This window comes from Triticum aestivum, chromosome 5B (genome assembly GCF_018294505.1).
Source record: "Triticum aestivum cultivar Chinese Spring chromosome 5B, IWGSC CS RefSeq v2.1, whole genome shotgun sequence".
Taxonomy (NCBI): Eukaryota; Viridiplantae; Streptophyta; class Magnoliopsida; order Poales; family Poaceae; genus Triticum; species Triticum aestivum.
Window position 1 is genome coordinate 436,739,662 of NC_057807.1, and position 13,238 is coordinate 436,752,899.

Genomic DNA, 13,238 nt, shown 5'->3' on the forward strand with positions numbered 1-13,238 from the left:
ATGTAGGCTAGTCAATAACAACGTTGGTCGGTCAGAAGGTAGCAGCCAATTAACCTACAATAAAACAGAGAGGATTCCTGTAAGGGGACAGCAAACAACACATAAAAGTCATGAAACTATGTTAACCTTCGATTCAATAAAAATACAGGAGGCATACAAAGTATCAAATTGATTGACAGACAAATCAGCTCGAGATAAATTTACGCAACAACATTTAGTCCAATACCTATAGGCCAGGAGGAGCATCACAAATTAATAGATTGTTCAGCATCGAACTGATAAACACTGTCATGAATGAATCCCAAAACAGAAAGGAGAACCAAATATTTGATGTCACGCACATGCATATATGAGATAAAAGGAGAAATGCGGGTCTGAAGGCAGTAGTAGTCAGCTTGTGGCCTTAGTAGCACCATGGACATGATAGGGTAAGCAGATACAATTCCAGGATATATTCTTCAATCAAGCAAAATAAAATTCAGATCTGGATCAAGCAATAAAATCCAGAATAGGCTATGTGTTCGATCAAGCTAAATTAGATTTAAATATTAATCAAGTACACAAAGATGAAGAAGTAGCAATGGATGGGAACAATGTGTACCTGACGCGCTTGGGTATGCAGTGAGGGTAGACCAACGAAGATGACTGCCTGAGCATCCAAGTCGTCCAACACCTGAAGAATTCCAAATTTGTGATTCAACAGGCAATATGTCATGCAAGGCTATGCATTCAGTAAAGCAAATTGAATTTAGATGTTTAGCAAGCACACAAAATTAAAAATTAGCAATGGATGGGAACTATATATACCTATAGGAACCATAAATCTGAGACACATGGGTATGCAGCGAGGGAAGAACAACTAAGATTATGGCTCGGGCATTCAAGTCATCTAGTACCTGAAGAGATCCGAATTTGTGACTCAACCGGCAATATGTCATCGGGAATGTCCGAATGTGGATGACGGGGGAGGGAGTTGTTCACCAGCGGCAAGTATGAGTGCCCTATGGCAAACATCCACCTATACTGGAGGATGTATAAGCGGGGTAAGCACTTTATATGGGGATCCATCAGTTTCTTGTTGAGATAGTGGGGAGTGGAAGTGGAGCGTCATGCATTAATTACCTGCAGCAGAAAGGTTTTCGCTGAGGTTGTTCGCCGGTCCCAGATGGCAACGGAGAAGATAAACAGTGTAGGATGATTCTAGAATTGGGCCGTACAGGGCTTGAAGCAGTGGACTGTGTACTTGGTGTGAGGAAAGTAAAATCTACAGAAGGACAACAGGGCTTCAATTGCAGAAGTGGTATTGCTGTAGTCCAGTCCGTACGTCACCGTCCTCGCCCTATTGAAGCTAGAAAGCACCTGAGAGCTACTTACCAGCAAGCGCCAAGAAATTATTACACTTCAGGACTCTGCAAGTGTGACACACGATGGTTGATGGTAGGTAGTAGAAGTCTGACGAAACTGAAGAAATGTCAGGGAGAAAAAACTGCAGTCTGAAAAGTCTGAAGAATAGAGTAAGATACACGTACCTTGGGCATTGATGGCGACACCGAGGAGGGATGCCTGCAAGGTTCTCATTCTCGGGGACATCCCGCTGGAACGGAGGCCGGCGCGGGGGCGGGGAAGGCCGCGTTTGCTCTGTCCTAGTCCGGCTGTGCGAGGGCGCCATGCAGACCAGCAACATGCGCGTAGGCTGAATCGACTGCGCTGGTATGGCTCTTGCGGGCCTTAATGGCGGTGGCGAAGCGAGCCTCTCCTTGTCCAGCTCATCCCGCTAGAACCGGGGCTGCGGCGACGCCGCGGCGATGGCCACATCAGCCGCGCCCGAGGCCGCCGACGCGATGAGGGCCAGGAGCACAACAACGGCTTGAGGGAGCTCCTCCGGATCTTGCAGCCTTGCAGGCATTGATGGCATCAAGGAGGAGGTCGAGGGAGGCCAGCAAGCTCCTTCTCGATCCCGCTGGAAGTGGGGACGCACCGTGATGGCCGCTTCCGATCTGTCGGAGGCCGCAGGCGCGAGGACGGTCTGGAGCATAGCAAGGTGGGTCGGACTCGGGAGGGAGGTCCTTCTGTACTCTGTACCACTGTGAGCGTCCCTTCGGTCCTCCGGTAACACTGGTAACTGATCGCTGAGGTGGCCTGCTGATCTTTTCCTCGGCCCATCTATAAGCCGGTTACGGAATGATGACGTGGCTGATCTGCTGACGTGGACAGCTTGCATGTTAAGATAAATCATGTAGTGGGGATGAACTTCTTATGTATATATAAGATAAAATTAGTAATGTCTCGATATCCTATAAGCAAAATATCAGCCTTAAAAGCTATTTTTTTAACAGAAAAGTTAAAAAAATGCAAAATTGATTTGACTGGACCACAACCATATGCAGGGAGAGCTTCTTGTATTTATGTTTTTTACTTTTCTAAAACTTGTACTGATCTTCTATTAATTAGCGTACTGATTTTATTATTGTTTCATTTTAAATTTCAAAATGTATATTCCATTATTCAAGTTAAGTGTGAAGAACAAAGTCAACTGATTTTTTTAGTAAGAAATTGTATCTTTTTTGTAACCCTAACTCTAGTACCTAAATCTTTAATAACCTTATTGACTCACCAAAAATGTTGATCCGTAGTTCTCCCTCCTCCTGGTCCGGACAGATGAGAAGAACATACATGAACGAGTTCGGAGGAACATTTGTGTGATTGTAATCTTACAAGAACACCAAATTAGCAGTTTGTTTTATATAAGTAATTTTTTTGTCAAGTTTGACCAAATTTAGAAATAAATATCAACATTACAATGCTAAATCAATACCATCAGATCCAATTATTTCGTATTACATTTTATTCGATATTGTAGATTGTTGATATTTTTAAATACAAATTTAGCCAAATTTTATAAAAGTTCGGCCCTTTAAACGTCTTGCTAATGCCAAATCGCACTCGTATGCACTTGTGCCATCTTGTGGCTTGTTGTCACATCGCGTAACTCATCTCGCTGGAGCTCTTGCAGGATCCAGTTTTTGCCAACTTCCTTTTATGTTAGAGCGTTGCTATGCGAACGATAAGACAGCGGCCTATTTACGGCTGACATGCTACGGCCACCATCAGTTGGCGAGCATTTGTACTCCGCTCGATTCCAGCGTCGTCTACATATGGGCCAGGAACTGTCGTGTGCACGGCAGTTTCGTTTATGTTAATATATTCAAAAAAAAAACTGCAAAACACACGACACAAAAACCAGTTGAAGGAGAATCACGCTGACCCGTTGGACATGAACCAGTTTGTGTCTCCCTCCGTTTCAGAATATGTTTTAGTTCAAAAGGAGGGAGCATATATCTTGATGCAACTTTTTTTTCAGTTTGAATTTCGTTTGGAAATTTCAGATGAAAAAAATCCAAAAATTTCTGAAAACCGTTTCCCGAGACTAACCCACAAAGTATTTCGAAACGAAGGGAGTACTGTGTTATTGGGCCAGTTGGTAGTTTTAATTCCTGCACTCAAGTTTGAGCTGCGATGATGGAACCGGACAGTCGGCCATGCATTTCTATCTACCGTGTGACCGTTAGAGCGAGTACAATAAGGTGATGTAGGCGGGTTATAAGACATTAAATATTATATTTTTACTTAGTTGGAAGAGAGAGAAGAGGTGAGAGAAGAGAAGCAGGCTACTAGTTGGGCTAGTCATAATGAGTATCATATACTAGAAGAACGCTCGTGCGTTGCAACGGGCCACATTAACTTTAAGAGTTGAATATTAGCATTCTCATATATATCAAGTGACATTGGCGACCTTTTTTACCATCAAATCCTCACACACACACTCTCTCCCTCCCTCTTCCTCACTCTCTCTCCCCCGCTCCCTCTCTCTCTCTAACACACACACACACACATATTCATCTTATTGGGTACGGGACCATAATCCATCTATTTCACACACACACGCTAGTGCATAACAATATGAACTATGTGTATTATATTTTCCACCACAACTGAGGGAATTAATTTCATGTAAATCGGCCAGCCACAGCTCCAAGAATACGCGGAGGAGGTGGCCCGGGTCGGCGTCGGCGCCGTCCGGCGGCTACGGGCCCGCTTCCAAGCGCGTCTGCGCGCCGGCCACACATGCCGGGTCCTTCAAGTGCCGCTTCCACCGCACCCACTCCCACGGCCACGGCCAGGGCCAGGGAAGTCGCCCTTCTTTGCCCCCTTCACCGGCCGCGGCACCCGGCCTCGCCGTCCTTGTCCTCCGACACCGTCGCGACCCAGTGACGCAGCCCAAGCATCGGCCTCGAGAATCAAGAACGCTCGACAACGGAGAGAAAAGGGAAGATCATATACATGTCATAAGAAAGGGAGTTTATTTACTGCTCCCTCGATGTATTGTTTCCTTTGTTTGGAGATTGATTACCATCCATGAGTTAACTTAAGGTTAATGTGATTGAGCGATTTTTTTGAAAATCAATTATTTGTTTTCTAATTAATGTGATTGAGTGATTTAAGGTAAGGTTAATTAATTCAGATTTGATCTTTAGAGATTGTTCATGATTGATTCTACATTACTAAATAACTTGCGCCAGTATGGAAAGTTCTGATCTGTTCAGATTTCTTTCGTTGTGTGAGAGGGTGACGCAAAAATAAACTGATGAAGTAGGGGGAGGGGATGAAAAAAATCTACGGAAAAAAACCAGGAAAGGTGGGAGGAGGTATAAAAAACCATGGGAGGTGGGACGAAAAAAAACCTGGAAGCGAGACTACCAACTGCTCCATTAGGAGTAGAGACTAGTATCATGATATTAGTGTATGATATTACCTCCATAGTGCATAGTATCATAAAGTAGTATCATAGATGATCATATTTATTGTCATGCATGACACAAAGTAGCATAACATTTAATATGATACGGTATCTACCTATGTTACTCTAACCCTCACTCACTTCTTTAATTGTGTGCCACATAAGCATGTTTGCTAGTCCCAAGTGCATGTTACCGGTTATGTTACCCCACTATGACCAGCCTTAAGAGCAACTCCAATGGGGCGAACCATTTCGTCTGTCGCCGTCCGTTCGGGTCGGCGCGGACAGAAAAGTCGGCCCAACGCGCCGACCCAAACGGACGCGCGTCTGCTTTCGATCGCCTGCCGACCCATTCCCGGCCCATTTTTGAGCCGGATTTGCGTCGGCGCGGACACAAGACGGACGCGCGCGCTCTCGCCCTCTCTCCTCCCCGGACCCGCTGGTCGGTGGCACATTGGCCTCTCCACATCAAACAATACACCCTCACCCGCCTGCTTCGTCACCGACGCCGCCGGCCATTTTTTCCGATAAAAAAGGATACATAGATAGTTGAGAGAATTCCTTATTTAACACTGTCTAAAAAATTTGTTCCTTATTTGACACTGAAAAATTATTTCGTCCCTATCTAACACAACCTTTAAATTTTATTCTCAATATAACACTTCCATCCATTTTTTGTGCAAATAGTGTTAAATGGCACGTGAAATGACAATTCTGCCCTCAGACATCTATTCAATCATTTTCTTTATATTAGACTTAGGTTTTCTAGTTCCAATCAAGTCTTTCGTAGTGCATAGACGTGTATATAAGCACCGTCAAGACTGCTTTGTACAACAGAAAAGAAGATTGAGAAGTGTAAAAAAATGCAGGAGCGACATGACCAACAAATCTCTTCGACCTGTTTGTTCTATTCGCCAAGCTAACACAGGCAAAGCAAGACTCAACGCTAAGTACGTACGTACATACGCGGCTACAGACAAGCACGTTCTGCTTCTAGGGAAAAATTAATCAAGCTGCATGTATTTCTGAGCTAGCATTGCACGTACGTGCGCTGGTTGGGTGAATCGACTTGGCATTTTAAAACTGACACTTCACCACGGGCTCAAGCAACACTGGTCCGCTCCTGTCCGCTGCGCCTTCGCCGTTCCCACCACACCCTGTCTTAAGAAGTTTTCCAGCCAAAACCAGGGGTAAATTTGTCATTTCACGTGTCATAGGTCAGAAAATAAACGAAAGTGTCATATCTCTACTACCTAAAAAAACGGAAGGTTCCGTTTCCCGTCTTACGTCGCGAGCGGCGACGATCTTCGTCCAGCCTTCGCTCGTCGCGCTCGTTCTGTTATCCGGGTTGCCAGCGTGCGCAGGCCCAGAAAGGCCCGAGACAAAGGCCCGTGCGTCTCTCGCCCGTCGTCGACCTCTTTTTCCCCACGCCTACATTCACCGCGTCCGAAATTATAGGGATGCAGTCCCCCAATCCGATCTGATTTGACGCTGTCGCTCCCATCTTCGTCATGGGCGCTGCCTCCTCGTCCTAAGCACAGCAGCCACACATACCCATCTCTTCTCCCTTGAAGCTTCCACAGGCCCCCCTCCCGCCCTCCTCCGTCCCAGCAACTCTCTCCGCCGGGTGCACATCGGTGAGGCCATGCTCCCTCTCTTTGCAATGATGGGATTGACGTGGTGAACGAGCAGAGATGAGCATGCGTGCTCCCCCAGTCGAGCCGCCCCGCCTCCAAGCGGTGCCCTAGACGAGGGCGTCTCCCCGCGCGCCTTCGTGCTGCCATCGGCAGCGCTGAACGAGGATGTCGTCCTGCTCCTTCCCTCTATACCTTGACGGGGTGCTGGTGTCCTTGACTCCTTTGCTCGTGCACGACGAGCGAAGGCTAGGGGACGTAGGGATAGTGGGCGGTGTTGGAGTGGGTATTGGCAAGGGAGACAGGGCGCCGCTGGGGCAGAAGAGCACGATGCTGTAGCGGGCCAAGAGCGCCGCGGCGATGGAGACCGATGAGAGATAAGAGACAGATTCATTTGGCTACACTGACGTGTTGTTACGTCCAACTACTACTGCTAGCAAGGAGTGAGAGAGAGATGAGACGACATTTTCTATGCTTATTTGCTCGATGAGAGAGAGATTCTTTTGGCTACACTGACGTGTTGTTATGTCCAACTACTACAGATAAGATAGTTTAGGAAGTGCAAGTGCCCAATGATAGAAGCTGAATATGAGGTGCTGTTATCCAAGGAAAATAAAGTGTGTGTATGACAGGTGGTTGAGGGAGGGGGATTGTAAGCCGGATGCCGCCATTGACAGAAATGATGAGTCTGAATTAGAAAGGCCGGGACATGAAGGAAATAAGAAGAGAAGAGTAGTGCCTCATGATTGTTGTTAAACCATTATAATAGTATGTCCCGTTGCAATGCACGGGCATTTACCTAGTTAGGAACAAAATTTAAAGTTGGTGTTAGATAGAGAAGACATTTTTCTTCAGTGTTAAATAGGGAAACGGAATTTAAAATAGTGTTAAATAAGAAATTCTTTCTAGATAGTTCTAGCGTACATAGATAAAAGAAAAGACCAACTACTCGTCGCTTTCCGACTCCGATTCGGTAATGTCCTCCTCCAACGTCTGAATGTAGGCGTCAGCATACTGCTCGTCTTCGAAGTCCCAACCCGACGTTTCTCGTAGCTTCAGTTTTAATTGAGCGGCCTGCTTCCACGCACGCTTGTCCTTTCGATAGCCAGCTCGCTCCGTCCTTCTCGCGTCCCTCTCCGTCCTCCTTTGCTTGTAGAACTAGCGCTCGTCAACGACGTCCTGCGGGAAGCGTTCGCGCCACCCCAGCATGGCTTCCACGTCCATCTCGGCGATGGCGAAGCGACGCTGCCGCCTCCAGTGGACACGACGATCCTCGTCGGTGAAAAGCCGCGGGAGAGGCGCGAGATCCTGCGCCCGCTGGCTCGACACATCAGGAAAATTCATATCCCGACGAGGCCTAAGGAGGCGCCACGCCGCCGCATCGTGCGCATGGGCTGCCTCCTCTGCGGTGTCGAAGGTGCCGAGAATGAGGCGTTTCTCGCCAAACCAGATCTCAGATGAGAAGGCGCCGGAGCGGCGCTCGCGGACTCTGCGAAAATCGGAAGCGCCCAGGCGGCGCATTGACATGGTGACGCAGAGGCGGCGAGGCTAGTGAGAGGGGGCGAGATGAGTGGGCGGCGGACAGTGTGGAGGGAGCGCCTTCTTATGACCAGCGCCGGCCATGGCGCGCGCGCGAAGCTTTCCCGCGCACTGGAGCACCAAAACGCGCGCTAGGCCGCTTTTCCCCGCGCGCGGTCATGAAATAGGTCGGCCCATTGGGCGCACTGCCGACCCAATCTAAAAGAGGGCGGACGGCGGGCGGGCAGCCGACCCAAACGGATAAAAAGTTTATCCGTTTGGGTCGGCCCGTTGAAGTTGCTCTAACAGCCGGCTGTAGCACGTGCTCCTAAAAACTTTGTGAGGCTGGTCATAGTGGAGAGTAACTTAGACTCCGTGGGTAGTGTCATAGGTGTGGTAACATAGTTGCCTTCATTTATTACTTTGTAGACTCATTATGCATTGGAAACCGCTATGTGATGGTAACATATTATGTTACTCTATTTGCCTCTCTCCTCATTAACTACTTGCCACATCACCAATTTTGCTTATGTGGCATCTATGTTACTACCTATGTTACTCCCACTATGACCAGCCTGAGAGAACAAGATGGGTCATGTAACAACAAAGTAGTACATATTAATATTCAGCTATTGTATTTGTCGGCTATAAACTTAGCTATATGTGACGTGGCAACATCATATAGCCAGCAGTCGGCTATATTATTAACCATGCTCTCACACCGACGACACAATTTGGGAGACAGGCATTCAGAACACAGTACTACCTTCGTGAATGTGACCTCGTACGCAGCTGGAGCACCACAGAGCTGCACCACGTTAAATGTGACCTCGTATCATCATGGATGTTGCCGCTCAGCGCTGCTGCTAACCACCCCTCCTCTCCACCTCTCTTTCTAGTTTCCAGTGAGCAGGTGCACCTGGAGCGGCCATGGCGACCGCGGAGCAGCGCCAGCGTCACGCCGTGTTCTTCCCTTTCCCGGCGCAGGGCCATGTGAAGCGGCGCTCGGCCTGGCCCAGCTCCTCCACCGTTGCCATGGCTTCCAGGTCACCTTCGTCCACACTGAGCACAACCGCCGCCGCCTCCTCCGGTCGCGCGGCCCCGGCGCTCTCGCGGGGGTCCCCGGGTTCCGCTTCGCCGCCGTCCCGAACGGCCTGCCCCCGTCCGAGGCGGACGCGTCGCAGGACATGGGCGCCCTGCTGTCCACCACGGAGGCCCTGGTCCCGCACTTCAGGAGCCTCGTCTCCGGCCTGCTCCCGCCCGCATCCTGCGTCATCTCCGACGTTGAGCACGTCCTGCATGCGTCCAAGAAGATGGGCCTTCGCTGCGTCACCTTCTGGACGACGAGCGCGTTCGCCTTCATGGCGTCCCAGCAATTGCAGCGGCTCGTGGATGCGGGCATTGTCCCCCTCAAAGGTACATACATGCATCGATCGATTGTTTTTGCTACGGAAAAAGGCCTTACAAATTGAGTGTGATGTGCTTGCCTTGAGAACCAGAGGCTGAGCAGCTGAGGAATGGATACCTGGACGACACGGTTGTGGACTGGGTGCCGGGGATGCCCAGCGACATCCGCCTCAGAGACTTCCCGAGCTTCATCCGCACCACGGACCCCGACGACGCCATACTCAAAATCATCCTGAACGCAATGGCGTGCCACAGGACCACTCCGTCCGCCATCATCTTCCACACCTTCGACGAGATCGACCGCGAGGCCATGGCGGCCATGTCCACCATCCTGCCACCGACCTACGCCGTCGGGCCACTGCCGCTCCTCCTCGGCCAAGTCTCTGGCGGCGGCGTGGTCGACACACTAGAATCAAACTTGTCAAGGGTGAACCACGCCTCCCTAGAGTGGCTGGAGGGCAAGCGGCCAGACTCGGTGCTGTACGTGAGCTTCGGGAGCATAGCGACGCTCACGAGCAGCCAGCTGGTGGAGTTCGCGTGGGGTCTGGCCAACAGCAAGAAGGACTTCCTGTGGGTGATCAGAGACGATCTAGTGAGCGACGGCGACGGCCCTGCCGCCGCCGTGCTGCCACCGGAGTTCCTGGAGGAGACGAAGGCGAGGAGCCACGTGACGAGCTGGTGCCCGCAGGAGGCGGTGCTCCGGCACGAGGCCACGGGCGCGTTCCTGACGCAGTGCGGGTGGAACTCCGTCCTGGAGAGCCTCAGCGCCGGGGTGCCCATGCTGTGCTGGCCCTTCGGCGCCGACCAGTACACGAACGCGAGGTACGTCTGCTCCGAGTGGCGCGTCGGCGTGGAGATCGGCGGCGATGTCAAGAGGGGCGAGGTGGAGGCGGCCGTCAAGGAGGTGATGGGAGGAGACGGGGGAAAGGAGATGAAGAGAATGGCCATGGAATGGAAGGAGAAGGCTGCCATGGCTGCACTGCCTGGTGGGCCATCTTGGGTAAATCTGGAGAAGGTGGTTAATGAGGTGCTTGCTCTGCAACCTAGCAAGATCAGTGATACTACGGGATTATGAGCAGGCTCGTGCCTGGTCTACACCGGCAATAAGTTCGATGAAAGGGGAGCATGCCATGGCTGTGCTTTCGATTCATCTTTCTCCAAGATTAATCTCTTTGTCGAAACTTAATGGGTTAGGTGATCCATTATGTAGTAAGTACAATAGTGATCACCCAACTACACTCTTCAATGTAGCATGATTCATTTGGTATTTGAAAGACCGAGCCGGCATATCATCTTGAAATTTACGAAGTCACCATAGGCACCTCGTCATTGACGGGAACGTCTCCTTCCACTGAATGCACATCGCCGAAAATCCTGAAATAAATACAGGAATAAATGCGAGCACCAGGATTTGAACCCTGATGGGCTGAGGATACCATAGTCCTTCTAACCATCCAACCACAGGTTGGTTCGCGACTTCGATGTCTAGTAGAGTAAGCATATAACCTTAAAGACTGGTATTTTCATATTTTATGGAATAGAATATGATCAAGTATTGTACTCGTATAAAAAGTTTGGCCAAAAAATGATTCTTTTTGACTTCATGCAAAAAAATAAAACAAATTTATGACGTGAATAGTACTTGTATATAGCGTCTTGATTTATTTATTTTCTTACCAGAATACCATGAAAGTCATTCCTTAGCGGATCTTTTTATACGAATACAATACTTGATCATGTTTGATTCCAAAATGATTAACTTTTTTTACAAATCATTATTCGCATATAGGGTGCACATGAGACAAATTGAAGGTATGGAACAGCCAGAAAGTAAATTTGATCCTTTAGTTTAGTATAATCTTCTTTGTTTTTAAAATGGCACCCAGGTTCATTTCTCCCGACCTTCATTACTTCGTTAGTTCAATCAAATGAACTAAACAAGGTGATGCGATTTGTGTATTTTAATTTATTTGGTTGAACTAAAGGTTCGGAGGGCACCCTAGAGGCCTAGAGGTTACACATTTGCATCCCCGGTCGTCTGTCGCTCCTTAAGAAGCGCCAAGACATGACAACACTCCTCTGCCATCAAAGATGGGGCTTTGCTGCTACTATACACATCTCTATTTTATAAGCTTTCTTGCGGTATCAAACTAAATCGCAGCAGGATACAGATGTCTTCACTTTATAAGGATGCATCTGATCGGCGAACCTTCCGCTCCACGCAACCGAAGTGGCAGGCAATGCAACGAGTATATCCCAGGTATGACATTCTCCAGTTTGAGGCCCTCCACAAGAATGATATCCTGAATGGAACCAAAGAACAGCAAAATATCAGGTATATGGTGTTTTATCCGTCTCGAGAAATCAACTGTAGGATGCCTAGCGTGGTGGCTAGTGCCAAGTACCCGCATGGAGTAATACTCCATATGAAAGAACACAGGTACAAAGATTCTAGCTGGCCTCTTCGAAACTTGTTTGATCAATGTGAGCCAACGGGCATATTGAGAGGCCACAGTTTTTTTTGTCACTGACCCCAAATTTAGAAGCTCAACCAGGAATATTAACGGTCCTAATCCATCGAGGGTAGGGAAGAGGAGTGTCATCTAGGGAAGTACTCCTAGTAACATAGAAGGACCTCCTTCAGCGAATCATTAATCACGCCGCTCTTGGTAAGGACTACACTACTTTCGTGGATCAATATCGACAATACGGCTCAAATATTCTTCATTTTACTAGTGAACATCCGATTCTTTGTTTAAAGTTACTGTTGGAGACTGTTTGTTCAGATTACTGGAAACACAAGGAAAATGAAGTTCGGAGCACAGGGCAAAAACAGAAGGTACAATAAGAAAAGAGAGAAAAGAACGTAAACATAATCAAATACAGTAAATATGAACGAAACAAAATTACTCCAAAGAAGTATCTTCGTACCCGGTTTTCGAGAAAAACTAAATGCGAAGGGATCAAGTCATCGAAAGCTGCAACGGACAAATAGTCTATTCCTGCAAAAACATGACAACAAAAGTTAAATATTATTTTTGAGAATAAAAGTGAAGAGATAAATATAAATAGAAGAGTTAATGCAGGACAAATCATTTAACCTGTCCAAGATGTAGAAGTTTGTACTTAAGGGCTGATGCGTAAGGAGCAACTAACAGGAACACATATGGAAAAAAGGAATTGGATGGAGCAGAAGGAATACAATGATAATGAGACCATGGTCCAGGGGCTATAGAATGACAGAGTGCATGGTGTGTGGGGCACTGGATGCGTCAAAACATGACACTTCCAATCCAGGTATGCAAAATGCTAATGGTGCAAACAGAAACCACTATATTTCAGACCAATGACACACACATGCAGACCCACATAGTTGCATACAGAACTAAGTAAAATATTATAGTGTCATAGATACAATGAAGGACCTTGTAAAAGGATGCAAAGCTCGTTGGAACTCACCGACAAGCTTAATATCCGTGTTGTCTACCAACCATTGGGCACCATCTTTCATAAAACCCACATAGCTTGTGTCAAACTCTTTCTTCCACATTAGGTTCCTACATGCCAACAGTTTCACTGAATTCACTTTCCCAACTTATCACATTCCGCTCTACAGTTCGGCATAGTAAAGCACTTGGTGCAGTAATTTAATTCAAGAAATTGCATAATGGATTAAAATAGAGGATACAAGATGTTCTATAGAGAAAACTATTGAGGGGTTGTACGAATCCAAAAGCACATGATTAGGACGAAGGAAGCCAGATATAGGGAAAAATTCTTGGTTCTGCTGGTTTGCTCATTCATTTACATATTCCCAGATTGATTAAGGTGGGCCCTGAAAATACACGCCAAGGCATCGGTCAATGAATATTATGCACTTT

At 47.7% G+C, this 13,238-nt stretch overlaps 1 protein-coding gene and 1 pseudogene across 1 annotated transcript in view; one reads left to right on the forward strand and one right to left on the reverse strand.

The window, feature by feature from the left end:
* The first annotated feature begins 8,598 nt into the window (after nt 1–8,598).
* LOC123112300 (7-deoxyloganetin glucosyltransferase-like) lies at nt 8,599–10,945 on the forward strand (annotated as a pseudogene).
* Nucleotides 10,946–11,300: 355 nt separating this feature from the next.
* LOC123112301 (cyclase-like protein 3) overlaps nt 11,301–13,238 on the reverse strand; it is a 5,182-nt gene continuing 3,244 nt past the window's right edge. The window contains exons 4-6 of the mRNA XM_044533251.1: nt 12,817–12,914; nt 12,289–12,359; nt 11,301–11,660 (exon numbers count right to left, since the gene is read on the reverse strand). Of these exons, the coding sequence (XP_044389186.1) occupies nt 11,535–11,660; nt 12,289–12,359; nt 12,817–12,914 (295 nt within the window). The 3' untranslated portion in view covers nt 11,301–11,534. The remainder of the gene's footprint in view (nt 11,661–12,288; nt 12,360–12,816; nt 12,915–13,238) is intronic.